At 55.7% G+C, this 24,457-nt stretch overlaps 2 protein-coding genes across 8 annotated transcripts; one reads left to right on the forward strand and one right to left on the reverse strand.

Moving 5' to 3' along the window:
* Window positions 1-14,178, forward strand: CCDC157 (coiled-coil domain containing 157). 5 transcript variants are annotated; one of them, XM_030336680.1, is made up of 12 exons: window positions 1-302; window positions 1,029-1,149; window positions 5,277-5,538; window positions 7,297-7,468; window positions 8,227-8,872; window positions 9,586-9,663; window positions 10,038-10,228; window positions 11,546-11,722; window positions 11,889-12,057; window positions 13,125-13,264; window positions 13,676-13,764; window positions 13,852-14,178. In XM_030336680.1, the coding sequence occupies exons 3-12, from the start codon at window positions 5,291-5,293 to the stop codon at window positions 14,099-14,101; spliced, it is 2,160 nt and encodes a 719-aa protein (XP_030192540.1). In that variant the 5' UTR covers window positions 1-302; window positions 1,029-1,149; window positions 5,277-5,290; the 3' UTR covers window positions 14,102-14,178. The 5 variants fall into 5 exon arrangements, with proteins under 5 accessions (XP_030192540.1, XP_030192542.1, XP_030192541.1 ...); XM_030336682.1 differs by having other exon boundaries at window positions 5,280-5,538; XM_030336681.1 differs by having other exon boundaries at window positions 1,047-1,149.
* On the reverse strand, window positions 11,022-22,915 carry RNF215 (ring finger protein 215). Of its 3 annotated transcripts, none has more exons than XM_030336691.1 (10): window positions 22,548-22,915; window positions 22,170-22,313; window positions 21,622-21,693; window positions 21,456-21,541; window positions 20,841-20,997; window positions 17,309-17,428; window positions 17,086-17,229; window positions 16,736-16,838; window positions 13,050-16,647; window positions 11,022-11,216 (listed from the first exon to the last, which is right to left on the reverse strand). In XM_030336691.1, the coding sequence occupies exons 1-9, from the start codon at window positions 22,830-22,832 to the stop codon at window positions 16,625-16,627; spliced, it is 1,134 nt and encodes a 377-aa protein (XP_030192551.1). In that variant the 5' UTR covers window positions 22,833-22,915; the 3' UTR covers window positions 11,022-11,216; window positions 13,050-16,624. The 3 variants fall into 3 exon arrangements, with proteins under 3 accessions (XP_030192551.1, XP_030192550.1, XP_030192552.1); XM_030336690.1 differs by having other exon boundaries at window positions 13,017-16,647; XM_030336692.1 differs by lacking the exon at window positions 21,622-21,693 and having other exon boundaries at window positions 13,017-16,647.
* Between the last annotated feature and the right edge of the window lie 1,542 nt (window positions 22,916-24,457).

Consider the following 24,457-nt stretch of genomic DNA (forward strand, 5'->3'; position numbering starts at 1 on the left):
ATCGTCGCCGGGGAGGAGAGGCTGACGCACTTCCGGGACCGCCCCTTCTTCGTGATGCAACTTCCTGCCCCTTTCCTAGGGCTGCCGGCGCGAGACGCCGTTGCCATGGCAGCGGTCGGGGCACCAGGCTAGGATTTGTTGGCGATCACAGGAGCAGCAGGCGCGCAGGGGACAGTTCATGAGCCGACCAGACACTGGGCTGAGGCTGCAACGCAGGAGACTGGGGAGACGTCCTATATCACCCTCCGGACACTCTCCGCCCGCACCTCACGACCTTGGCCCCCCTCTCCTTTAGTCCTAAGGTGGGTTCCTCGCTCCCTCACATTGGCCTGTCCCTTTGGAGAGCCCCTTCCCCTCGAGGCTGCCTTCTGAAAACCCCGCCTTCCTTCTCCCTTAAACTCCTCTTTTGCTTCAGGTCCACCTCCTCTATACCCCCTTCCCAAGTCTCAAGCCCTAATTCCCACTGGTCCCTTTTCCCGTGGGACTGCCTTTCTTAGGTTCCACCCTCTACCTCCCATAGTCCCGCCCTCAAGCCCCACAGACCATCTCAAATCAATACCTTTTCAGGTGCGTTCCTGCTGACCCCAGCTTCCCCGAGGCTCACCTCGAATCCCGCCCATTCCACTTCCTCTCCTGAGATACTGTCTTCTTTGTCCAGTCACCCCTCCCTCCCAGCTCCTTAATCCGGGCCGGCTTTTACCCTGTCTGGATAGTTTAACAGTTTCTTCACCTGTGAAATGGAGCCCGGGTAGGAAGAGATGCCCTCCCAAGTGTCTTACCCCAACCCTCTTTCTCACACGCACACACTCCATAGCTGGTTTATGTCATTGTTGTTATTATTAATGTAGAACGATGATAGCTAGGATTTATTGACCCTGTGCCAAACACTACATGCTTTACATCACTTATTTCTTATAGCAACTTATTTACAGATGAGAACAGTGAAGTTTTGAGTTGGTGGAGTGGAAATCCAAACCCATTCTTGTTCCTTTACTAGTGCAGCTACTTATTCCTTTGTCTTCATTCAGGTCCTTTATTATCCCCAGGGATCCAGGCAATTAGCAATCCTGAGTCAGAGGCTGACAACTCGTTTTAGAATTTCCAAAGTGTTTGATGACCTTGAATCTCAGCAGGGGCACTGACCAGGAGGTAGGCAAGATCTTTTTTTTTTTTTTTAAACGTTTATTTATTTTTGAGAGACAGAGACAGAATGCGAGCTGGGGAGGGGCAGAAAGATAGGGAGACTCAGAATCCTATGCAGGCTCTAGACTCTGAGCTGTTAGCACAGAGCCTGACGCAGGGCTCAAACCCAAGAACCTCGAGATGATGACCTGAAATGATGACCTGAGCCGAAGTCGGACGCTTAACAGACTGGGCCACCCAGGCACCCCAGAGGTGGGCATAATCTTTACCAGAGGGGTAGGGTCCTATGGCTCAGAGAAGGAAAGAGCTTTCATGTTGAATGGGAGTGGAAGAAAGGCCCCTTCCCTTCTCTGCAAGTCAAAAGTCCACCTTAAGCATGAGGGAACTCAGAGGCAGGGTTAGCTGCTGCTCCTTCCTCAGGGCAATGTTAGCACAATTAGTGCCATCACCTATATGATCTCAGTCAGTACAGGGCTGGCAGCTTCAGGCTGAGGGTTCCACTCAAGACCCAGGAATTACAGAGAAAGCCCATGTCAAATGCTTCTTCACTTGACACAAAACTAAGTGGTTCTCAAAACACGTTTATAACTGCAAATCTCTAGTGTTCAGAAGAAAACGACGGGTGGTAACCTTGGATATTTTTCAGTGTTGTTTTCCTTTCACATATTACTGATGCTTTGGCATTTGTTCTACTTAACAGAACCAGAGTTCAGGAGTTGGTATCTCAAATGGTCCCAGATGGCAGCTATAGTTATTTGAGGGTGAACAGGTCAGTGTTTCTTGATGTCTTCACAAGCAAGCTCCTGAGTTCCAGGTGCTTTGCCACCTGCATATGCCTCCTGCCAGGATGGGATTGCTTGCCTTATTTATTTCCTCCCTCCCATTCCAGGAAGGAAACCCAGAATCTTTCAGTCTGTTTTTTCTGTTTGTTTCTGCCTCATTCCTTGGGGATATAAATAAAATCTCACAGGTGGCAATATCTCACGAGAGGCGGTCACCGCGGCAACATGAGTTTGCGGGATGTGAGCCAGTGTGTGTTTATGAGTGTTGGAGGGTGGATACTCATTGCCCCGTGGGTGGAACTGACAGAACTGACACACCAAAGACCTGCCCCCCGTAGGGGTCCTCAGAGGTGGTCCCTGGGGACAGGGCTCTGTGTGTCCTTCTCTGTCTGTATTCTTGACACAGTGCCCAGCATTCATAGGTGCTCAGTCACCATTTGCTTCGTGAACACACAGGATGTGACCCTCTATATCTGCACTGTCCAGTACAGTAGCCACCAGTCCATGTGGTGGTGCATTTGAAGATGGTGGCTGGTCCAAATTGAAATGTGCTGTGTCACATAGACACTGGATTTTGAGACCGAATGTGGAAAAGACTGTAAAATAATCTCCTTAATAATGTTATTTTGATTTCATGTTGGAGTGAGAGTATTGGGGGTTTATTAGGTTAAATAAAATATAGAGTTAAAATTAACTTACCTGTTTCTTTTTACTTTTTTATGGCTAGTAGAAAATTTAAAATCCCATATAAGGCTAGCATTACAATTCTTTTGGACAGTGCTGCTCTAGAAGCAGCATGGCCTGAAGACAGAGCAGAAATGTTGGACTCAAGAATCCTAGCTCCCTGAGTGACCCCTGGTTAATCCCCTAACTTTCCAGAGCCTCAGGTTCCTCACCTGTGTAAAGGAGGCAGATTCAGGAAGTAACACACACTAGGTCCTTGTGGTCAGGGCCTAACACCATTAAAGTACAACCTCTGTGCTCAGGCTCAAGGTAGGTGGCCCCACATGTGCTTTCTCTCACTCCATTCCTCTAGCCTGGGACACCCTCTTCTTCTTCTGGGACAGGCTCCTCCCTGCCCCCACCCCACCCCAGGAAGTCTCCCTGAGTGCCCACTCACTCACTCTTGCCTTCATCCATTCCCAGACACTGAAGAGCTACTTGGGGCCAGCCCTGCACTGGATATAGGAAGCCAGGGACCTGGATGAGCCTCTGACCCTGAACCCCAGAGCCCACAGGCTAGTCTGACAGCCAGACATACTCGGGCATTCAGCTTCACCGGCAGGCACCTGTGTAGAGCTGAGGACAGGGCCCAAGTCCTCTGGGAAGCCAGAGAGGCCAGCTCAGCCCTCAGGAATCACCTCTGGGTGCCTTTGAGCATCCCAGGAGCTGTGGGCACAAGCAGTCCCTCAGGTCTCTCAGCCCAGGTGGCCAGGTCATACCACAGTGAACTTAAAAGACAGTCCATGCACTTGTAGAGAAACAGACTGCTAACTACAAATAATTATTCAAATAATAATTCAGTGCCAGTGTGGCGTATGCTGGGAGGGAAAAGAACAGAGTGCTCTGAGAATGTGTAACAGGTGAACTCACCTGGCCTCGGGACCTGAAGGAAGGTGTCTTATCTAGAGAAAGTGTCGGAAGGTGAGGGCACATTCTGGATGGTAAAATGCTGAAGTGGGAACAGACCACACAGGGGCAGAGCCCAAGGAAGTGTTCCAGTGTTTATGCTGTAGAAAGCCATTCAAGAGTTCTAGGCTGGGGGGTGAGTTGCCTTTTAAATGATCACTCTGGCCACATACAGAATGAATGGACGAGGTGGTGCTGGGCAGAGGGACGAGGGTGACTCCTAAGGGAGGCGGTGGCAGTGGTCTAGGGAGAAGATGGGGTGTGGAGCAGCACTAACGAACACGGTGGTGGGTTCTCAGTGTGGTCTGGACACAGGATTGGCAGCACTAGGCGCTTGGATGTGAGGGTAAAGGAAGGGAGTACAAGGAAGTGTCCAGTTGCACATAGTGGGGGTGCCATTTTCTGAGATGAGTGAGGTTGGGATAGAAATAGGTTGGAGGAAGAGAAACTTCTGTACCAGGCCTGGACTTGCTGGGAATCAGGGAAACCAACCATGACCTAAATACTGCCCAAGCAGCCCATGCAGGGAAGGGAAGAGCTATGGTACAAGGAAGTGCTTTCTGCTGCTAAGAAACCCACAAAGGACCAGAGACCCTGCTGCAGGGTGGGGAAGAACCAGGGCTGCCCAGCTCTGAACAGAGGGAAGAGGGTGAAACTGGCAGGGCATGCGATGAGCCACTGGAGGGGCAGGACAGTGTCATGCTTTTCCACCTTCTGAGTCAAGGACTAGGGACCATTTGTCACTTTCTTCAGACGTCCACAGATTCCAGAGATGGACAAGAAGCATTCTGTATGGGCTGCAGGGGGAAAGGGGACATATAGAAGGCAGGCAGTGGCTCCAGACAAGGATGGTCTTTGTTGTTGCTACTGCTAATAATAGTAATCACAAGAATAATGTTTATTATTGCTTGAGCACTTTTACTGGTGTCTTGCCCTAGAGGGTGGTCAGGGAGGGCTTCCTGAAGGAGGTGATATCCAGGAAGCCCAAAGGATGAGAGGAATTAGCGGGGTGATGGGAATTAAATGGGGAAAGCATGATATAGACAGAGAGACAGATCGGGCCCAGGTTTAGAAATGAGTGCTGGCACTTGAACTGCTGTTTGGAGCTGATGGTGGTTGGGACGCAGAGTATGGCGGTGGGGGAGATGTGGCCAGAGGTGGCCTTTCTCCCAAGGGAGTCCTGAGGGGGTGTTGGCCGGTGTGACATGCTCGGGTCGGGTTTGGCCCAGATCTCTAGAGCTGAAGTGCATCACTTGGAGGGATCAGACCTGCGGCCCTGCTGGAAGATGCTGCAGCTGTCCAGGCAGGAGCTGACAGTGGCCCAGCATGATCCAACCCTTCCTGTCACCCTGTAACTACCACTCTCTTTTAGGTGTCAGTTGCCTGTTCAGTGGTTTGCTCAGGGAGAGAAGGACTATAGGTACTTGTTCATAGCTGTATCTGCCCAGCCTTTAGCAGGGGTCTGGCACACCTGGGCCCTTGGAGGGACTCCTGGAGCTATGGAATTGGCAGTGTGGGCATCGCGTTGGGGGGATGAGAGGGACTTTGGTAAAGTCTACCCACCAGCAGGTACCAAAGGGCCCATGACCCAGGCCTGGGAAAGACTTTTCCCCAGGGTCTAGGTTGGACTTTCGGCCTAAGAACAGGGCAGATCGGGGTTTTAGGAAGTTTCCTCCAGCAGCAGCGACATGGCTCTGGCTAACGGGGATCCTCTCTGCTCAGCAGGAGCCACGAGGATGGCGCACTTGCTGGGCAGCCAGTCCTGCATGGACAGCCTGCGCAAGGACCTCACCGACTTACAGGGCGCCATTGTGGATGTGTTCTCTCGTGCTGGGCCTGTGCGCTTCCCCTCCTGGAAGTTCCCTGACCGTGTGGCTTGCGACCTGGACATGGTGGCCCTGCTAGAGCACTATGACCATGTGCCAGGTGACCCCGAGTTCACGCAGCTGTCCCATGCTGTTCTGCTGGAGCTGGTCATCGACAGGTGAGGGCCTCCACCAAACCTGGTGATCTCAGGATGCTGGCATCTGCCCCTTAAACCAGTAGACCAGCCTTGGGATCCCCCTCAGCAGGGATAATGTTGGTGACAATAATCACCTTTAACTGAGTACCTGTCAGGAGGCTGGTCAGTTCAAGGCCCTCATAGTGATCTCTTCTGTCACGTGCTGTACTTTCCTATCGTGCCTGCCTCAGGGGGTTGCCAGCAACCTCCCCCCCACCCCCGACCCCACCACAACAACTGCCTCTCCAGCTGCCGTCGCTGCCTCCTCAGGGTTTCTGTGCCTTGGGGACACCACGGCTGCTGCTCAGAGTTTCCATCCCAGGCTCTTTTTCCTGGTGTCTTGTGGGCTATGCTATTCTCTGTGTCACAAGGTCAGACATGGGATATGTTTTTCCAGATTCTGGCCCTGCTGGGAAGAGGCCAGCAGATTTCCCTGAAGCCCCTCCACTTCCACACTATCATTAAACGTAACATGGTCATCAGGCTTCCACTTCCTGGGGCCCGAAACCCAGGCTCCCTGTGCTCCAAATCCATACACGTACTGAAGTCATGGGGGCCTGACAGGCAAGGACACCAGCGGTCTGGGGATGACCTGCCTGGGGACAGAGAAGCCAGGGTAACCACTTAGAAGAACCCCCAGTATGAAAGCATTATTTGGAGCCTGTGAAAGGCTAAACACGGATAAGCACAGAACACACCTTCCTTCCTCTGTGCCTTTACATACACTGTGCCCTCTGCTTGAGCACCCCTGCCCAGCCCTTCCTGGTCCAGCCAAGCCCCACTCATCCATCAAGGCCCAGTCTACCTATGCCCCTGGGGAAGCTGTTGCTGACATGTCTTCTCCACTCCCTCTGTCAAGGCCATGCTCTGTCTTCTTTCCAGGCTCTTCCCCCTGCCCCCCCCCCCACCCCGCCAGTGCTGCCCAGCCCTGCAGCAGACACAGCTGTCCCCATTCACAGAGGAAGACACCTTCGTCCAGAAAGGAGTGGGCCCTGGAGGCATTTGGTGCATCCTCCCCAGGCCTTCTCTGCCCAAGGCCCCGGTGGGTTTAGGATGACCCTTCTGCACTCGGAACAAGACAAGGTGGCTTACCTGCCCAGTATGCTCTGTAAACATAATTCCTCTTCCTTTAAAATAGCTTGGTTCCCATGCAGATCCAAGCTCATCCTTCTAATGCCTCTCTTCCTTAAAAGTAGCCTGACTCTAATTTTGAACACTGAGGTTAACATAGACACCCAGCTGTCTTCATGTGTCCCATGTCACAGGAGCAGCTTGCCCTGCAGGAGACCCTGACTAGAATCAGGAAACTCCAGGGCACGCCTGCCCTGCATGCTCGCCCTGAAGCTGTGGGCAGGCCCTTTCCCCTCTCAGAGTCTCCGCTCTGTCCTCTGTAAGGTGAAGGCTCTGAGCCATGTGATGTAATGCAACCACCCACCCAGCACCTTCCGAGCACTCACAGCACAACTGAAGCAAGACCCTGTCTCCCAGAGCATCCCAGTGTAGTGGGGAACAGCCAGGTAGCAGTGCTGTTACCCAGGAAGCCTGGAAGAGGCCCCCAAGCGCAGCCCTCAGGGAGGGCTTCCTAGAGGAAGTGGCTCTTGGATTGGGTTTGAAGCTGGTCCAGTAGAGCACATTTTAAGGCCCTCTAAGTCCTCAGAGCCAGAGGCTGCTAGTTGCATGGTGTGTAGGCATGCCTGCACCAGGCTCTACCCTAGCTGACCCTCCTGTCTCTGCCCACAGGCTCCTGCTGCTGCTTCAGAGCTGTGCCAGCTACTTGGAGAACCTTGGTTCAGAGCAAACGGTGCCCTCTGCCCAGGCCGTGGGGCGCTGCATGTCTGTGGGGCTCACAGCGCGGTGCTTTTGGAACAGCCTACTGAGGCTGGGCATGCTCTACAAGCAGGCAGCCCCACAGGTGGGTTGGCTCCGCCCCACTCCCCAACCATGGCCACCCTCATACCTGCCGCAGTCCCAGCTTCCTTGCACACCATGTGTGTACCACATCCTTTGCTGGCCCCGTGCTTCCTGAAGGAGATAGTATCAACTCTGGAGCCTTCCTATCAATGCCAAATACAGTATGCAGTTAGCAATGCAGGCCTCAGGGGTCATGTCTGGGCTACCTGGCTCTGCTCTTTATGCATGGGACTTTGGGGAAAATCCCTACCTACTCTGAACCTCAGTTTGTTCATCTGTACAGTGGGAATAATAGCAATTCCTACCTCTCGGGGCATTGTTGGGTAATACTGTTAATGTTAGCCCCATTTGTTATGGCTTATCTCGTAATCTTCACAAATCCCCAGTGAAGGAGAGGAAAGGAAACGGGGGGGAGGAAAGGAAACAGGGAGGAAAGGAAAACTTCGAGCAGCTACGGTGACCTGACAGCAAGCAAGTCCACTAGGCAAGACCCCAGTAACTGGCAGCTGCAGCTTCACTGTTAGACACCTAATGCCATGCATGTAACTACACGGAGCCTAGGGCAGGGGGCAGCAGAGAAGGGGCCTTGGCTTGGTAAATTGAGGCAGTAGAAAGGAGAAGTTTCTCTCTCTCATTCACATTGGTGTCAGATAATGAGGGTCTGAATATCAGGAGAGGCTGTCACAATATCCCCAGGAAACTGGTCACCTTCCAGGCCTGTCTCCCTCATCTGCTTTCCCTTTCTTTTCCTGACCACAGAAAAGGGTAAGCCAAGGGGAGACCCTCACCTCCAAGCCCACAGCCAAGGGTGAGCCAGCCAGGAGCCCTGAAGTTGTGACTGCCAAGTTCATCAAGCCCCCCTCCCCAATGCCGGGCTCGCCCCAGACCTGCCAGGAGCCAGACAGCCTCCCTGCCAGAGTATCCCTGCAATGTCCAGCCAGGACCGTCAAGAACAGTAGGAGCGTCCACTCCCAGACTGTGGAGACGGCCCTGGTGCCCTGTGATGCATGCATCAGTGTCCAGGGAAGCCTGCGGGAGGTGGGCAACATGGTCATCAGCCTATGTCAGAGCCAGAACTTGCCCTCGTCCTTAGGCCAGTTCCAGCAGCTGGTGCAGGACAACATGGGGCTCAGGCCGCTGCCGGCCGCCACCATGGCCCACTGGGCGGCAGAGCAGAGCAAAGACCTGACACGCCTCAGTAAGCATGTGGGGGCCCTCACTCAGCTTGTTGGGCCCCTTAGGGCCCAGCTGGAGGAGGCTGAGGGCCAGAAGGATGGACTGAGGAAGCAGGTGGGCGAGCTGGAGCAGGCACTGCAGCAGGAGCAGGGGGAACGGCGGCAACAGGCAGATGAAACCGCGCAGCACCTGGTGGAGTGGGAGCGCAACAAGCAGCAACTGCTCACAGGTCTGTGCCCCAGACCCCGGACCCTTAGTGCCCAAGGCTCTGCTATGGCCTTAGCGCGGGCTCTCCCAGAAGCGGCCCCCACAACAGGGCTGCAGGTATCAGTAGTCGGTGTAAAGAAACCCAGGCTAAAGAGTGGGCAAGAGACACAGAGGGAAGGCAACTCATCAAGCTGGTGACACTGCAGGCAACTGGAGCTTGATCCCAACGGGGAACACTGGAGCTGGTGGTATAGAACACGCACCTCAGAGCTGCCCCATAGGAGGGTGAGGGAGCCAGGGAATTAATCCACTCACTCCGGTGTCGCTGAAGTAGCTCCTGGCAGAGCTACTCCCCTGGTACCTCCAGCCAGCAGAGCAGCCTCTTTGGCTTCAGTGGAAACCGTCAGGCAAAGGTACAGCTATGGCACCAGAAATGGGCCAGCACCCACTGATGCGGTGTGGCCTGACGGATTTGGGCAAGCCGCTGCCTTTTCTCAGCCTGTTGCCTCTGTGGAGGACACTAAGGCCCAGAGAGGTATAGAAGCATGGCAGTCAGCCAGGAGATAGGGTAAATGGGGGCCCAGGCCTCCTGGCATCTCCCTAGAGCTTCTACAAGCTCAGGGAGCCCCTCTGCACGGCAACAGCTGCCACTGCTTTGCAGGGTACACCGGGTGTGAAGGCACTGGCCGGGGCCAAGGGAGCCTCTGAAAGACCCCTCTCTCTCGGCTGCCATAGAAACAAGTGACCTCAGGATGAAGGTGGCCACCCTGGAGAGGGAGCTGAAGCAGCAACAGGAGTCCATGCAGGCTGTGGGTGAGGAGTCCCATCGTGTGGCCCTGAACCCCGTGCCATGTGCTCGGTGGTGCAGCAGGATGAGCACCCTCCATCTCTGTCCCCTGGGCTTCTGGGGCAGAGAAAGGGAACCACAAGGAGAGTGGGCCTGACTGGCCACGCTGTTGGGTGATGGCCAGAGTTGGGGTGCCACCTCCCGCCCAAAGAGCACGTTCTATTTTCACAACCCACTTCAGGCAGTGTTCAGGGCCCCATTTTGTGGCTGAGGACACTGAGACCCAGAGATGAGACCCCTCCGCACCCCACCTCAGGTCCCATCCGGGTCAGAGGCAGCACAGGGACTTGCACCCAGGCTTCCCTGCACTACCCTTTCCCATGCCCACCCAACCCTGCAGAGACCAAGGCCCGGCAGCTTCAAGAGGAGGCCGAGCGCAGGGCAGAGGCCGAGAGGCAGGTACACCGGCTGGAGGAGCAGGTGCAGGTGCTGGCAGGGCGGCTGGATGGGGCCAGCCAGCAGATCCGCTGGGCCAGCACAGAGCTGGACAAGGAGAAAGCCCGAGTTGACAGCATGGTCCGCCACCAGGAGGTGAGGCCCCCAGCACCTGAGGGTATCTGCAACGTGGGCTGCAGGAAGAGAGAGCTCCATTGGTGGGGTGTGGGGGGTTATCCGTGTAGGGTACCTACTCCCCAGCATGCACCCAGGTTGTTTGATTTTTACCAAGAGTCTGAGCCTTTCCCTGAGCCCTGGGCCCTGGGGAAACAGTGATCCAGGAACAGATATAGCCAAAGGAGGCCTTGTTCTGGAGGAGCTCCCCACCCAGTGAGGACAAGCAGTTGGGCCACCGTAGTTCTGCTGCCAGATGGCTAACAGGGGCAGGAAAAGTACTGCAGGAGTACAGAGGGACAGGCACATCTGCCTGTGGGAGTCCAGGATGGCTTCTGGGAGGAAGTGGCCTTTAAACTGGATGCCAAGGGCTGGTGATTAGTCCATCAGTCAGAGGAAGGATAGAGAGGGCAAGGGTGAGCCGAAGCCCAGAATACAGCTGTGCCCTTGGCATTGGGGCCTTGCAGGAACCCTCAAGAGTATGGCTGAGGGAGCAAGTAACCTGCCACCTAGAGAAGGGGATAGGTCTGGGGACTGTCCTGACTGTTCTTAGTCTCAGAGGCTCATTTGGGAAGCCAAGACCCCAGGTGGAAGTCCCCAGCATCAGGCATGGCCCAGTATGGGAAATCCTGTCAACTGCAAGCAGGTGCTTTTCTCAGTGCCCTGCAAACAGTCATGGTCACCGTGCATCAGGTGTGTGTAGTGATCCAGATGGTAGGCTTCAGCCTCTGGAGCCCTCTTGTTCTTATTCCTCATCACAACAGAAGGAGGCAGATACTCTTGTCATATCCCTATTTTATGGATAAGGAAACAGGCTCAGTGAGATTAAGGAAATTGCCAAAGCTGAACAGCTATCCAGAGGTAGAGCCAGGACTCAGAACGGACCAGCTTTGGTTCTTCCTGCTTTGCACTCAGTGGGTGTCAGGAAATGTGGGTCCCAAGTGACATGGGCTGATGGGACACTGAAGACCTAAGGAGAAGAAGAAAAGCATATTGCCCAGAATGCCTCTCCGAGTGGAGACTGTGACTGTAAAGAAGGGGGCGAGACTGATAATGAATTGGCCAACTGCTCTACAAAGGGGCAGCGGTCTGCAGGTTGAGGGGCTTGGCCCTGACTGGCCTGGGGGTATACATTAGGGTATACAGCTGTGTTCCCTGTGCCCCTTCTTCTGCATGCTTGTGCACAGCCTCCCCTCTACACAGGCAGGGCACAAGGGAGAGGGCTTGGAGGGTCAAAGATACCATAGCCTTCTTTGTACCAGCCGGCTGGGCCTCACCCGCCTGCCCACCCCGGCTCAGTCCCTGCAGTCCAAACAGCGAGCCCTGCTGCAGCAGCTGGACAGCCTGGACCAGGAACGTGAGGAGTTGCGGGGCAGCCTGGACGAGGCCGAGGCCCAGCGGGCCCACGTGGAGGAGCAGCTGCAGAATGTACGGAGCGAGAGGGAGCAGGGGCAGAGCCAGCTCCTGGCCCAGCAGGTGGGAGCGGGCAAGGCAAGGGTGTGGGATGGCTCTTCCCTTTCACCAGAGGGGTATCCAGCCAGCTGAGTGCCTGTGGGCCAGTCCCCTGTCTGGAAGGGAAGGGGGTGTCCCCAGGGGAGTCAGGAGCCATTCCTTGGACAAGACGAGGCTCTCCCTGCCCCAGGAGCTACTGCAGAGCCTGCAGCGGGAGAAGCAAAGCCTGGAGCAGACCACGACAGATCTGCAGTTGACCATATCGGGGATGGAACGGGAGCTCGTGGAGCTGAGGGAGCGGGAACGACTGCTGGTGGCCTTCCCAGACCTGCACAGACCCATCGAGGCCCAGATCCCAAGTAGGGACCCAGAGGTGGTGGAAAGGGCATGTCAGGGCCCGGACGGGCAGCTGAGGGTTCACCTGGGCAAGACACTGGGTCTGCAACTCCCCAGCCTGCAGCGTGGCCCCTACCGAGCTCCCAGGACACACAGTGCATCATCCACTCTGTGTAGATGGGGACACAGAAGCCCAGAGGTGAGGTGACCGCCCACTGTCACACAGCTGAGTCCAATGTACAGTTGTAACACCGCAGCCTGTGTTCTTTACCATGTCACATGCCAGTCCTTGCTCAACTTCCTCGTGTCCCCCATCCTGGTGTCTCCCCAAACCACACCACGGAGCCAGCTCCAGGGGTACAGCCCCAGTTGTCCAGTGTCATGCAGCCCATGGCACAGGAGTGCTAGTTACCCATCTTAGCAGAGGACTGGATGCCAGGCAACCTGGGTTCTCATTCCAGCCCCTCCAGCCCTCACCCAAATGGATGGGGGTGAATCCATTTGCAAGGCTGCCAGGAAGATCCACCACAATTTAGTGGTCCTGAGCACTGTGTTCCAGGCCCTTCCACTGTCCCTTCATCTGCCCCACAAGGCGGGCAAGAGCCCTTTTACAAGCCGTGAAACTGAGAACCACAGCAAGCAACAACTTGCTCAGGTTCATAGAGTCAGAGAAGAAACCTCCATCCCCCAAGTGGTGAGAAAGAACGTCTTTGCTGAATTCCTGTGACTCATACCCAAGAAGAGCTGGCTGTGTGACTTTGGACAGCTCACTGTCTCTCTGGCCCTCTGAAAACAGGCGGTTTTGGCAGAGATTTACTCTCTTGCCTAGTTACAAAGTCTCAGTGAGCTGGAGGTCCCACCCAGCTGTCAGATTCTACAATGCTGCAGTCACCTCCCAGCAAGTAGGGGTGGGAAGCAGAGACAAGGCCTCAGGAGAAGGAAGATGAGGTGGAAGGCTCTGCACTGACTGTGCTCAGCTCACCTGTGCTTGCCAGGCCACCAACCCAAGCCATACCTCAGCTGGCATGTGTGCCCTCTGAGGTCCTGTTCCACGGGTTGGGGTGAGGTACCAGACAGCTTGTCTCCATAGGCTCCGGCAATGTTACAGACGACATGGAGAGGCAGGTGCAGGCCAACGACATCCGCATCCGGGTCCTGCAGGAGGAGAATGGGCGGCTCCGGTCCATGCTGTCCAAAATCCGGGAAGTAGCCCAGCAGGGCGGCCTTAAGGTGGGCATCCTGGCTCCCCAACCTGAGAGGGACGACCCTTGGAGACTTGGAGGAGGTACCTAACTGGCAGGTCTTCAGACCCCACCCTGGGAACCTGTTGAAAGCCTGCCTCATCACGTGGCTTACACAGGTTTCAAGCAGGCATGAGAGTGTTACAGTGCCTGCGAGCTCCGAATTTCCCCCTCCAGTCCTTGGTACCTTTATTTCAAGTGCAACCTGGAGTTTGTCAGAAAGCAAAACGTCCCACACTTACTGCAGGTGGGGTAGCCCTGGAAGGCTTCCCAAACCCTGCCCCTCAGAGGAAGGGTGTGGGTACAGGTTTGGGCCCTCCCTCTCCTCCATGGTGATGATACCCTCTCTGAACAGTACAGAGAATTTCCTGAGCCTTTCTGATATTGGTTTTTTTTGCAGCTGATTCCACAGGACCAGCTCTGGGCCCCTCACAACAAGGGCATCCACGGAGCAGCGCCCCTGGCGCAGGCCCAGAACGCATCCCCAGGGTGAGTAAGGCTTTGCCAGAGGTGGGGCAGATAGGTGGGCTGGTCCCCCTTACTCACAGGGGATCTTGCCATCTGGTCCTCCCTCAGGCCCCCGGACAGGCAGCACCTGCCCAGCAGCAGGACAGCCAGTGCGGGCAGGACCCTACCGTGCCAGCTGCGGGCATCCCCACCTCAGCAGCCCTGCAGCCGGCCCAGCAAGCCCTCCTTGGAGGACATGACCCACTCGACCAACTGTGCTCAGAACCCCATCCGGGCCTTGGCCAGGCTGAGGAGGAGACTGTCACCAGGCCAACGCCAGGCCAGCCCTGCACATCAGCCCCAGGAGCGGCCCACGTAGCCTGCTGTGGGGTGGGGCTAGAGGGCAGGTGTCTGGCAACCCACTCAATGTAATAAAGCCTTGGCCATCTGCCCACAGCAACCTTGATCTCAAAGCCCTGGCTGAGCCAGGGGAAGAGTCCTTCCTTCCCCTTTCTGGGCAGGGACCACCTAGTCCCCGGTCATGCAGGTCACCTGCCAGGAGAGGCCTGGCACACTGTGGGCCCTCAGTAAATGGGTGTTACCTGCCTCTGTCCTGACAGGGCAATGGGAGAAGAGGGCACACCAAGGACAGAAAGAAGCTCCAGTACCTGGGCCAGGTGAAAGGCCCACAGCAAGGGCAAAAGGGTGATGTGGAGTCGGTGATTCCTACCAATGAAGAGCAAGGTCAGGGTAGGGGGTATGTCAGGGAAGGAGAGCAGCTGCCAAGGTAGGCCCAGTGAGGATGTATGAGGCAGAAGGGTGTCAGAGAACAGGGTCCCGGCTCTGGGCTCACAGAAGCAGGCAGAGGGCAGGGAAGCCTTCCCCAGCCCCAGACTGGGCCTGGGGCCTCCTGCCCCAGCTCTGAATCTGGGATGAGGACATTAAGGACCCAAGAAAGGCAGCCCTCCTTTTACCGAGGATCTGTTCACCTTCAAGAAATGTAGGCGTTTTCTAAATCCAGGAGGTTGGATTCCTAGAAGGCAGGGCAAGGCCTCATCTAATCAGACACCCAGCAAGCCCTGGCTTCCAAGGCCTGTCTCCTAAGACCTGGGCATAGATGCTACCAGCCACACCAGGCCCATGGTCCAGTTTTCCTCACGAAGCCTCCAGCCTGCCCTAAGTTACCTCATCAGTGAAGGATAAGCTCTAAGGCCTTACTGAGGACTTCTCAGGGTAGGCACTCTCAGCTTCCTGTGACATTTTACCCTGGTGAGGAGGCCAGCACGTAGTGTGCCTCAATTTACAGAGAAGGGTTGAGAGGGGCCATGTGTGTAGCTCAACTGGCATGGCCACTGTCTGCCCGACTCTCGCTTCTGTGGAGCCCGGCGGTCCTGGGATGCCCTGGCCCTGTCCCTTATAGGTGAGAGCCAGCCCTTGGGGTGGGATCCCTGAGGTAGGAGGCATGGGCCCCAGGGGGAGGACCTGTCACAGCTAAGCTCCCCTCTGCTCACAGTTCTGTAGGTCAGAAGTCCAGGCCCTGTGGCTGGGTTCTCCATTCAGGATCTTAGAAGACTCACATCGAAATATCTGCCAGGTTACATTCCTTTCTGACAGCTCTGGGAAAGAACCCATTCCTAGGCTCATTCTGATTGTTGGAGGAATTCCGATTCTTGCAGCTATAGGACTGAGGTCCACTTCTTTGCTGGCCACTGGCAGCAGGGGCCACTCTTAGCTCTTAGAGGCTGTCTGTCTTCCTTGCCCCCTCTGTCTTTAAGTCAGCAACAGAGAATTTCTCATGCATTGAATGCCCTTCCTGCTTCAACTTTTGACTTCTTCTTCTTCCATCAACTAGAGAAAACTCTCTGCTTCTAATGGGCTCTCGTGTTAGGTTAGGCCCTCTTGGATAATTTCTCTACCTTAAAGTCAACTGTGCCATATAACATAACCTAATCATGGGAATTAAATCCATTAGACTCATAGTTGCAGGTTTATAACAGGGGATGTTCAGGAGGGCTGGGAGATCTTGGGGCCCATTTTAGAATCCACCTCCCACACAGTAGAGCCCAAAGTGACTCTTCTGTCTTAAAACATCCACACAAATCTGATAGCTTATGTTAAAATATATCCATGTTTACTTCAATATTAAACCTCCCCCCTACCCCAAATCTAAAAAAACCGGCTGCCCCTAAAAGATGCACCACATTTATCCTGCAGCTTCAAGTATCCTGGGCGGCAACCTATAGCCCGGCCAAGAAGCACAGGACTTGATGGCTCTTGAGGCCTCTGATCCCAGCCAGGCCTGGGAAGGGAACCCCGCTGGACAGGCAGTAGCACTCATAGCTCCCAGTGTCCAAGGGCTGAGGGCAGTATCAGTGGAGAGGCCTCTCTGGGTTGACCATCACAGCCTTGACCAAGAGGTGTCCCCAAGGCTGGACAGCTCCTCCCACAACCCAAACCCCAATAAATAAGCATAAAGCCTGGCCAGCCACTGCAGCCTCAGCCCCCAGGGATACCTGGACAGGCAGGTCAGAGAGCCGCCAGAGCCCTGGGAACAGCTGCGCTGCCCCACACCCTCTTTCCAGGGTTCCCACCCAGGGTCATGGGATCTGTCTGTGGGAAGGGCAGACACAGACACGCCAGGATGGCAGAGAAGGGCCCCAAAGTGGCTTCTCCCTCTTGACTGGCAGGTCCAGACCCTGCATCCTTAACTGGGGGCTGTGGTCCCTCCTTCCCAGTACAAATATGATGGGGTGCCTTGCCCCCCAGGAGGGGAGGCCCCTATCCTTCCTCCCACTGGCAGAGCTTCCCGTCCATCTGCTGTTGTGTTCCACGAGCCCAGGCCTAGGGCCAGGGTGCAGGCGGGAGGGTCCCTTGCCCACATGCAGAGACCCAGCTGCGGCAGCTAATCATCTGAGTAGCGGTTCCCTGCAGGAGAGGAGGAAAAAACAGGAGGGAAGGGTCAGGTGGGAAGCAGGTATATAGCCAGCCAAGGGTCTCCACCCTTGGTGCTTACCCAGCACATTGAATTTGCACAGAGGGCAGGTCTGCTGGAGCATCAGCCAGGGGTCCACGCAGTCTCGGTGAAACTCATGCTTACAGGGCAGCACCCGGAGCCACTGCAGGGGGTGAGGCAAGAGTTCAGGCCGCAGAGTCAAGCCTCCAAGTGGGGATGCCTGGCCCCCACCTGAGCTGGGGAAATGATGAAAATCCTGTGGTCTATCCCCCGCCCACCATTCTGCTTTCCTAATTATAGCGGGGGCTGGGAGCATAAGGGCCCGGTCGGAATGGTTCTGGGGTCTCTCAGGAGTGGAGTGAGAGACATCATGGGTCAGCTGATGGCTGGCCTCTGCCCAGGGCACTAACCTGCTTGTTGCAGAAGTAGTCCAAACACACGGCGCAAGTCTCAGCACCAGGCTCTGGGGGCCCCTGTGCTGCCCTACCCAGACGGCAGCGCCGGGTCTTAAGGGATGCCAGTCTCCGCACCACGCGGCGCTTGAACAGATCTACCTGTTGGGGGAGGGCAGACACAGTTAAAGGGTAGGTTGGAGGTCTGGGGGCACCGGGGCTCCCAGGAGCTGGCTCTCACCTGGCCTCCGGGCTCCCGCTGGCTCTGCCTTGACGCCTGCCGCTGAGCCTGGACCACAAGGCCTGTGCACAGGAGCATGGCCACCAGCAGGATGGCGTTCCACAGCTGCTGCAGGGGCTTCTGGAGAGGGGAGTAGAGTGTCAGGGGTCCTGTGGCCACTCCACACTCTTCCCACAGTAAATCCACTCAAAGGACCAGGCAGGTAAGGTCCGTTGGCACTGTGTCCCTGCAGCCTCCTGGCTTCCTCTTCTGAAGCCTCTGTTCCTCCCATCTGTGTGCTCCCAGGGTCTGCCCCCGGCTGTCTACACAACTCCTCGTCCAGCAGCTGAGGGGACCCACATGTGTCCCCAGCCCAGGCCTCTCTTGGGCAACAAACTCAGTATGTTTTGCATACTTGGAAGCTTCTCTCTGGCAGCCTTACAGACTCCCCAGCCCCTCCCCAGCTCACCTTCCCATCCCAATCCCTAACCCACACTTCTCCCGGTCTACTTTCTTGAGCGCCATCACTTACCCACTTCCGTGTGGGCAGAACATTCACATGGTCCCCTGTGGCTTCACGCTTAGGAGTCTCATGCATCCCTTCCCTCCGTCCCACCCCTCCACTCCTTGGGTGACCTGCTCAAGCCTCATTAGCCCATTTCCCACAGCCACAAGGATCTCACCTGCAAACTGATCATGGAGGACCCATGCTGGACACTCTTCCCTGCAATGCCCCCACCCCCTGCCCCCACCCTCAGGAGAAAACCCAAACTCCTCTAGCAGCCCTCTGACAAGGCCCTAGATCTTCCACCCACTCTGTTCCTTGCTTCTTCTCATGTTCCCTGTTCTTCCTCACCCCTTCCCTTGGCTAATGCCTTTGGAAGTCCCTTGCTCCCAAGCTCTCCCTGACCACCAGGGCTAAGCAAATGCTCCCACTTGCCTCCCCCTGCCCAGCCAAGCCCTCCTCACACTCTTTAGTGTGTACTTCCTTGCCGCCGCCCTTGGTGGTCCCGCTGGTGGGAGGGAACCACATCTGACCTGCCTCAGCCTTTGAGAGTCCCCTTAGGGCCTCAGAGTTCTGGGGCACACAGTGACTTTGACTGAACTCCCCCCACAGCAATGTGGCAGCTGGACTTTGACTACAAAACAGCTGGCTCAGGAAATGATGCAGCAGAGTAAGCAAACTCCAGCCAGCTCACCCACACAGGCTCACCTTTTCACAGGGTCTTTGGATATGTTAGGAGGAATGAAAGCATTCATTTAAAAGCTTTCCGCATTCCTAGTAGCTTTCTGCCATCATGTTCTTCCTCAGCCAACAATGAAGTTCAACTATCATCATGTTGGGGGAGAGAGACCGAGAAATGATTTGCTACCAAAAGAGAACACCACTCTGGATAAGGCTCGGTGTCACTAGTGTCACAAGATGTTAATCTTGCTCAGTGGTGGCACCCAAGAGACCATTATCAAGAGATGTCAGTGAGCCCCAGCTTCCCACTCCTCACCCTCTCCCCTGTGGTCTTTGTGTCCCTGTCTCCCTTGTGCACCTGCTCCAGGAAGCTTTCCCCAGCGCCTTAGGCTGAGCTCAGATGCATTTGCTGTGTCCCAAGGGCCGATGCCCACCATCAGCTCGGTGCTCAACCCAGCAGAGGGACAGCCATGGCCTATCTCCTCCCCAGATGGGGCCCAGGGCTGGAGCCCAGGGCTGGAGCTACCCTGCTGAGCCAGACTGACACGTGGCAGGACTCCATGGCCATAGCAATGTAAGCTCTCCAGGGTGGAACCTGGACTTCCAGGCTTCGGAGCAGCCTGTGAGCACTGGGTGGGTGGAGGGCATGGCCGCCTTGGAGCTCTGCTGCAGGCTGGAGACCAGCCTCCCCAGGCTCAGCCCATCTTAGGGACCCCCAGGTGAGGAGGGAGGGCAGGGTCTGTCCATCCGAGCAGTAAGGGAGTGGTTCATCTGACCTTTCTGATACACGGGTGCTGTAGCTCTGGATTTTGAAGCTGGAAGGATGGTGACTAGGCCCTGGGGTTGGGGCTGAGAGCTGGCTTCAGCCACCCTTAAGATTCCTCAGCTATCATGGCTAGCCAACAATTGTATGGGTCCACCGTGGCCAGCAGCATGGCTGTTCAGCTTTGCCCTCTGTACCAGCCAGACTGACCTGAAGACTGCATACATTCCCAGCTCCAGGCCCCTTGCCCAGCCTGCCCCTTCCCTATCTCCAGTCTTTCTACAGGCACTCTCTACAGGCACTCTCATCTGACAGCCCTTCACCAAATGTCTGCCCCACCCACAGGTCTGAGTGGGCTGCCCTCCAGGGGGAAATACGGTGGGGCTCCCTTTTCTTCCAGAAAGCCCTTCCATTCTACCAGTCCCAGTGGCTGCTCCTTCCCTTCACAGAACTGTGGTTCAGTTCCTGCTGCTCAAACAGTAAATACCACAAGCTGGGCTGAACTGCAGAGGCCTTTTTGTGTGAGAGAGCCCTGCTCATCTTTGAGCCCTTCAGGTCAGAGCCCAGGTGTCTCAGGTCTTTTGGACCCTCCACAGCCCTTCTCATGGAGCCCTAAGTGTCCTAAGATCTCAAAAGTTATCTGATGACTGCTAACTCATTCAGGAACTTCTAACAGTGAAGATATTCAGGGTAGCAGCACCTGCCCATCTGCTCCATGCCCACTGCGAGCTTTATGTACACGACTCCCTGACAACCCTGTGGCTGTGTGCTGGCCTTGGTTCACAAGCGAGGGATATGAGACCAGAGAAGTTAAACACACAGCCTGAGATCACTCAGCTAAAATTGCAAGTCTGCCTGACTTGAAGTTGCCCCGCATGGTCCACATCCAGCAACATCTACCGGAGGCTGCCCACCAGGAGACCAGGACATGCCTGCCCTGCAAAGAGTAGGGACTCGAGAAATGCTTATGGATGGAATACCTTTGAACCCTCTCGATGCCCAGCATTGAGAAATCCAGAGATAAGTAAGACATAGCCCCAGCCTTCAGGAGACACCCATTCCCCAACACATATACAGGATGGCCTGTCCTAAGAACCCTGTGAAGGGGTTGACAAGGCACTGCTGTGATTTTGAAGAAGGAGAGAGGAACAGTGAGCGGAGGTTGTGAGGGAAACTTTCCAAAGAAAGCAGGCAGACAGAGACATATGGAGACGGAGAAAAAGAGCAGGCATGGGCAAGGCCTAGCGGCAGGAAACCAGGGTATGTGTGAAGGCCAGTAAATGGCACAGGATGCAGAATATAAGGAGAAAGCTAGAAAATAAAGGATAGGTGAGTAATTAGGAGCGCTGGTCTGAGCTTTATTCTGTAGGCAATGGGCAGCCAAAGAGGGCTTCTGAGCGGGAGAATAACATGACAATAGTAGTTGACACTGTGCATGACCCTGGTCAGGCACTGCACGGAGCACCCACCATGTCAATGAACACTCATCTCAGCCCTGGGAGGTGGAAGAAGTGCTCCTGGTCACCAAGGCGAGGAGAGGCCACAGGATCTGAGACAAGGCATGTGTGCGGCCCCACCTGAGTCTCCTCCCCCCAGGCACCCACCTGCTCCTGGGCCCGGCTGCCTCCCAGGCACACCAAGTCCTGCCATCCTCCGTAGCCATCCTTGGAGAGGCCACAGGTGGTCCACAGGGTCAGCTTCCACTCGATATTGGCTGACAGGGACTCTCCGCTGGTGATCTCAGCTGTGGCCTGGGTCCTCCTGGAAGGGAAAGCCACAGAGGGGCCAGACGGAAGGACTCTTGGGAGGAGAGGCCCAGACCCATCCACCCCAGCCTTGTAGAAAAAAAAGGATACCCCCAAGTATCCTCCCACAGCCCTTCTGCTTTGGCTTCTAGGTCCTTCCTGGCTATTGGTTTTTCCAGTTCTTGTATCAGCCAGGCCAGGGAGGCCTGCAAGTCCCAGAAAGAACCCGTCAATCAGGAATCCAGCTTCCTCCTTGCTAGAGCCAATTCCCCTCTGTCCCTAGAGCTGTCTCTTTGCTCCAGGCCTTGGTATCTTCTTTCAGTCCCCTCACCCATTTTTCAGACTAAGAGACTATAGCTTTAAGGTCAACAAGAAAATCCCTGGTCCTGAGACCTCTGAACCATGGCAGATTCAGGGACCCCTCAGTACCCAGGCTCCCAGGCCCAGTCCTTTGGAACCCAAACCCCAACTCACTGCAGCAGTGCCTCCAGTAGCTTGGTGACATTGGAGGAATAATGGAGGACAATCACTGGTCTGAGCAGAAGCTGCGATATGTCTAGCTGTTAATGGACAAGAAGGTCAGCTGGCCTTGGTCCCCTCTTCCCTGGCCTGCACACCCCCACTGCCTGAACACGTTTACCTCTCGGACCACGTTGTGGTTCAAGATGAGGAGGAGCAGGGCAGAGGCTCCCAGGAAGAGCGCCCTCTGCATCTGCAAGGGGACAAAGGCAGAAGCTAGCAGGCACCCTGCCCACACACCTGCCTCACCACCCACGACAGGGTTCTTAGTTGCTGGCTCTGCACCAGGTGTTTCCTCTGAACAGACTGGCTGTACACTCTTTGAGGTCAAGGGCAGAAACTCTTATTCCTCCTGCCATTCCCCCAGATGCTCTGTGGGACTCCAATGATTCTGTGCCTTCCCTGGTCCTAGCAGGAAGGGCCTGCCCCCAGACCCTGGGCAGGAACTCCCCATCTGATACTCTCAGAGCCTGATGAAGTTTCCTGACTCTCTGGCCTCCTCCCACCTCCGTGCTTCCACTGACTCAATTCTACAAACTGGGGGCCCTTGCCTCACCCAGGCCCAGGGTTTCTCTGGAAGCTCCTTAGGGGCCCACATGGTAGTCTGGCTCTAGCAGATGCCTTGAAACCCCTTCCTCCAGCCCCCTTTGCCACCTACACCCTCTGCACCTGCTGAACCAGGGCCTTAGGATAGGCCTGCGGGCCGCTGCCCTGACTCTCCTGGTGGAACTGGGCCGCCTGCTCCTTGCCCACGTATGCCACTGCAATCCAGCCTTCTACCGGCACCTCCTGCTCAGCATCCACGATGTCCATCTGTGGGGCAAAGGACCATGGGCAGAGGGAGGAGGGGGAAGAAGAGGGGACACACGGAGGATTCAAGGCCAGGGTTTGGAAGCGAGTTTGAAGGGGAGAGCATCTGGATCTCGGGTTTTGGAAGCCGGAATCTGGGGCCTGGGCAGCCTGGGGAGGGGGCGCTGCACTGCTAGGGCTTGGTCCAGGATGAAGGCCAGATCTGGGTGCGGAGCCAGATGGCTCGGCTGCGCTCACCAGCAGCAGGCGACCGCCCAGCGTGGGTGCTGGGTCGGCTTCGGGGCCAATCCTGACGCCCTCCAGGATCAGAGCGTCCTGCCGCGGCAGCCTCACGTCCACCCTCACGGCGCGGGCCCCGCCCCGCCCCGCCCTGGCCGCAGGCTCGCTGCCGTCCGCCGCGGCGCCGGGTCCCGCCAGGCCCAGCCAGAGCGGCAGCAGGGGCAGCAGCAGTAGCAGTGGCGACGGCGGCGGCGGAGGAGGCGGCGGGGGCGACCTCAGAACGGGGCGAGCGGCGGGGCCCATGGCCGGACCCTGCGAGCAGACGAGACGGGAGCCGGGGGTCCGGGGCGCTGGGGGGCGAGGGGGTGGGGAACGTAAGGAACGAGGCCGCGGCCGGACGGGGCGGGGCGCCGGGAGGGGCGGGGGCGGGGCCGGACGGGGCGGGGCGGGGCGCCAGGATGGGGGTGGTTCTTTGCGACTCCAGCGCTCAGACTGAGCCGCGCGCACCCCCTGGTGGCGGCGGAGAATTCAGGCGCCGGCGACCGCGGAGGCAGGAATGGGGCGGAGCCCGGGTAGAGGTCTGTGCAGAGGTGGGAAGTAAGAGAGTTAGCGGTCACCGCCTGTGGCCGTTGTCAGACCTGCGGAGACCAGAGCAGGGGAGACCGAGGGAAAAAGTTGGTCGCAAGGGGAGGCGGAGGCACGATGAGGGCTCCAGAAGGGCAAGAACAAGGGACAGCCCTTGCTGTGCGCCAGCCTTAACGGTTACACGGTCATACGGTGTGGCCTTGGTCAAGTCACAACCCCCTCCTTCCTGGGTTTCTGTCTCTCCTCCAGACCAAGCTCCAGGAGACAGAGAACCAGACATTGGCGTGGGAAGAAGATGGGGGAAGGGTCCTGAAAGGGCTGAGAAAGGGGCTCGGGGTGCTTGCCTAGACAAAGCAGGGCAGACACAGCTCCTCAGTGGCTCCCACAGGCTGGGTCTTCAGGCAGGTCACTTTCCTGGGTAGTAAAATGAGCGCGATATTAGAGCAGCACTGCCTCATCTCTAACAATTTCTGATGCCTAAAGGAATGTGAGAGGTCCACACGTCCTAAAACTCATCCTTTTCTCCCAAAGGTTGTGGCTGCTGGGAACTACCTCGTCTGAAATCTGAACCTTTTAAAAATTGTATCCTGGAGCGCCTGGGTGGCTCAGTCTGTTGAGCTTCCTACTCTTGATTTTGGCTCAGTGTGATCTCGTGGTTTGTGAGTTCCAACCCCATGTCTGGCTCTGCGCTGGCAGCACAGAGCCTGCTTGGCATTCTCTGTCTCCTCCCTCTCTCTCTCTCAAATATAAATAATTTTTTAAAAATAAAAACTGTATCTTGATAAAAGGGCAAAGGCCAGATAAGCCACAACACTCTTTCCCCAGTATTTTATTTTGAACATTTTCAAATATACAGAAAATTTGAAAGAATTTTATAGTGAACACCCATAAAACCACCGATGATGAACTGTCAAGATGCCCCTGAAGAATAAGATGGAGAGAATAAGACAGTCCGATGTAACTCCAAAGACAGACAAGCAGGCATCCAACAGAGAAGCCAGAAACTGGCCTCCATACCTAAAATGTGGCTATATCAGAGGAAGCGCTGCAGTTGGGGGGAGTGGGGAGGGCCAGTATGATCACTGTTTGGCAAATTGTGCTAAGAAAATGAGTTTACCATAAGGAAAAGAAATGAAATTGGACCTCTTCTGCGCATCATACACAAAAAAATCAATTCAGTATGAATTAAAGATCTAAATATGAAAAGTAATACTTCAAACATTTTTAGAAAGCAATATAAAAGGCTATCGTATTTCCTTCAAGGTCAGGAGAGATTTTTTACAATGTAAAAACAGATTATAAAGGAAAATATTGAAAAAATGCATCTACAATAAAATGACAAA

The sequence above is a fragment of the Lynx canadensis genome, chromosome D3 (assembly GCF_007474595.2).
Source record: "Lynx canadensis isolate LIC74 chromosome D3, mLynCan4.pri.v2, whole genome shotgun sequence".
In the NCBI taxonomy this organism is placed as follows: Eukaryota; Metazoa; Chordata; class Mammalia; order Carnivora; family Felidae; genus Lynx; species Lynx canadensis.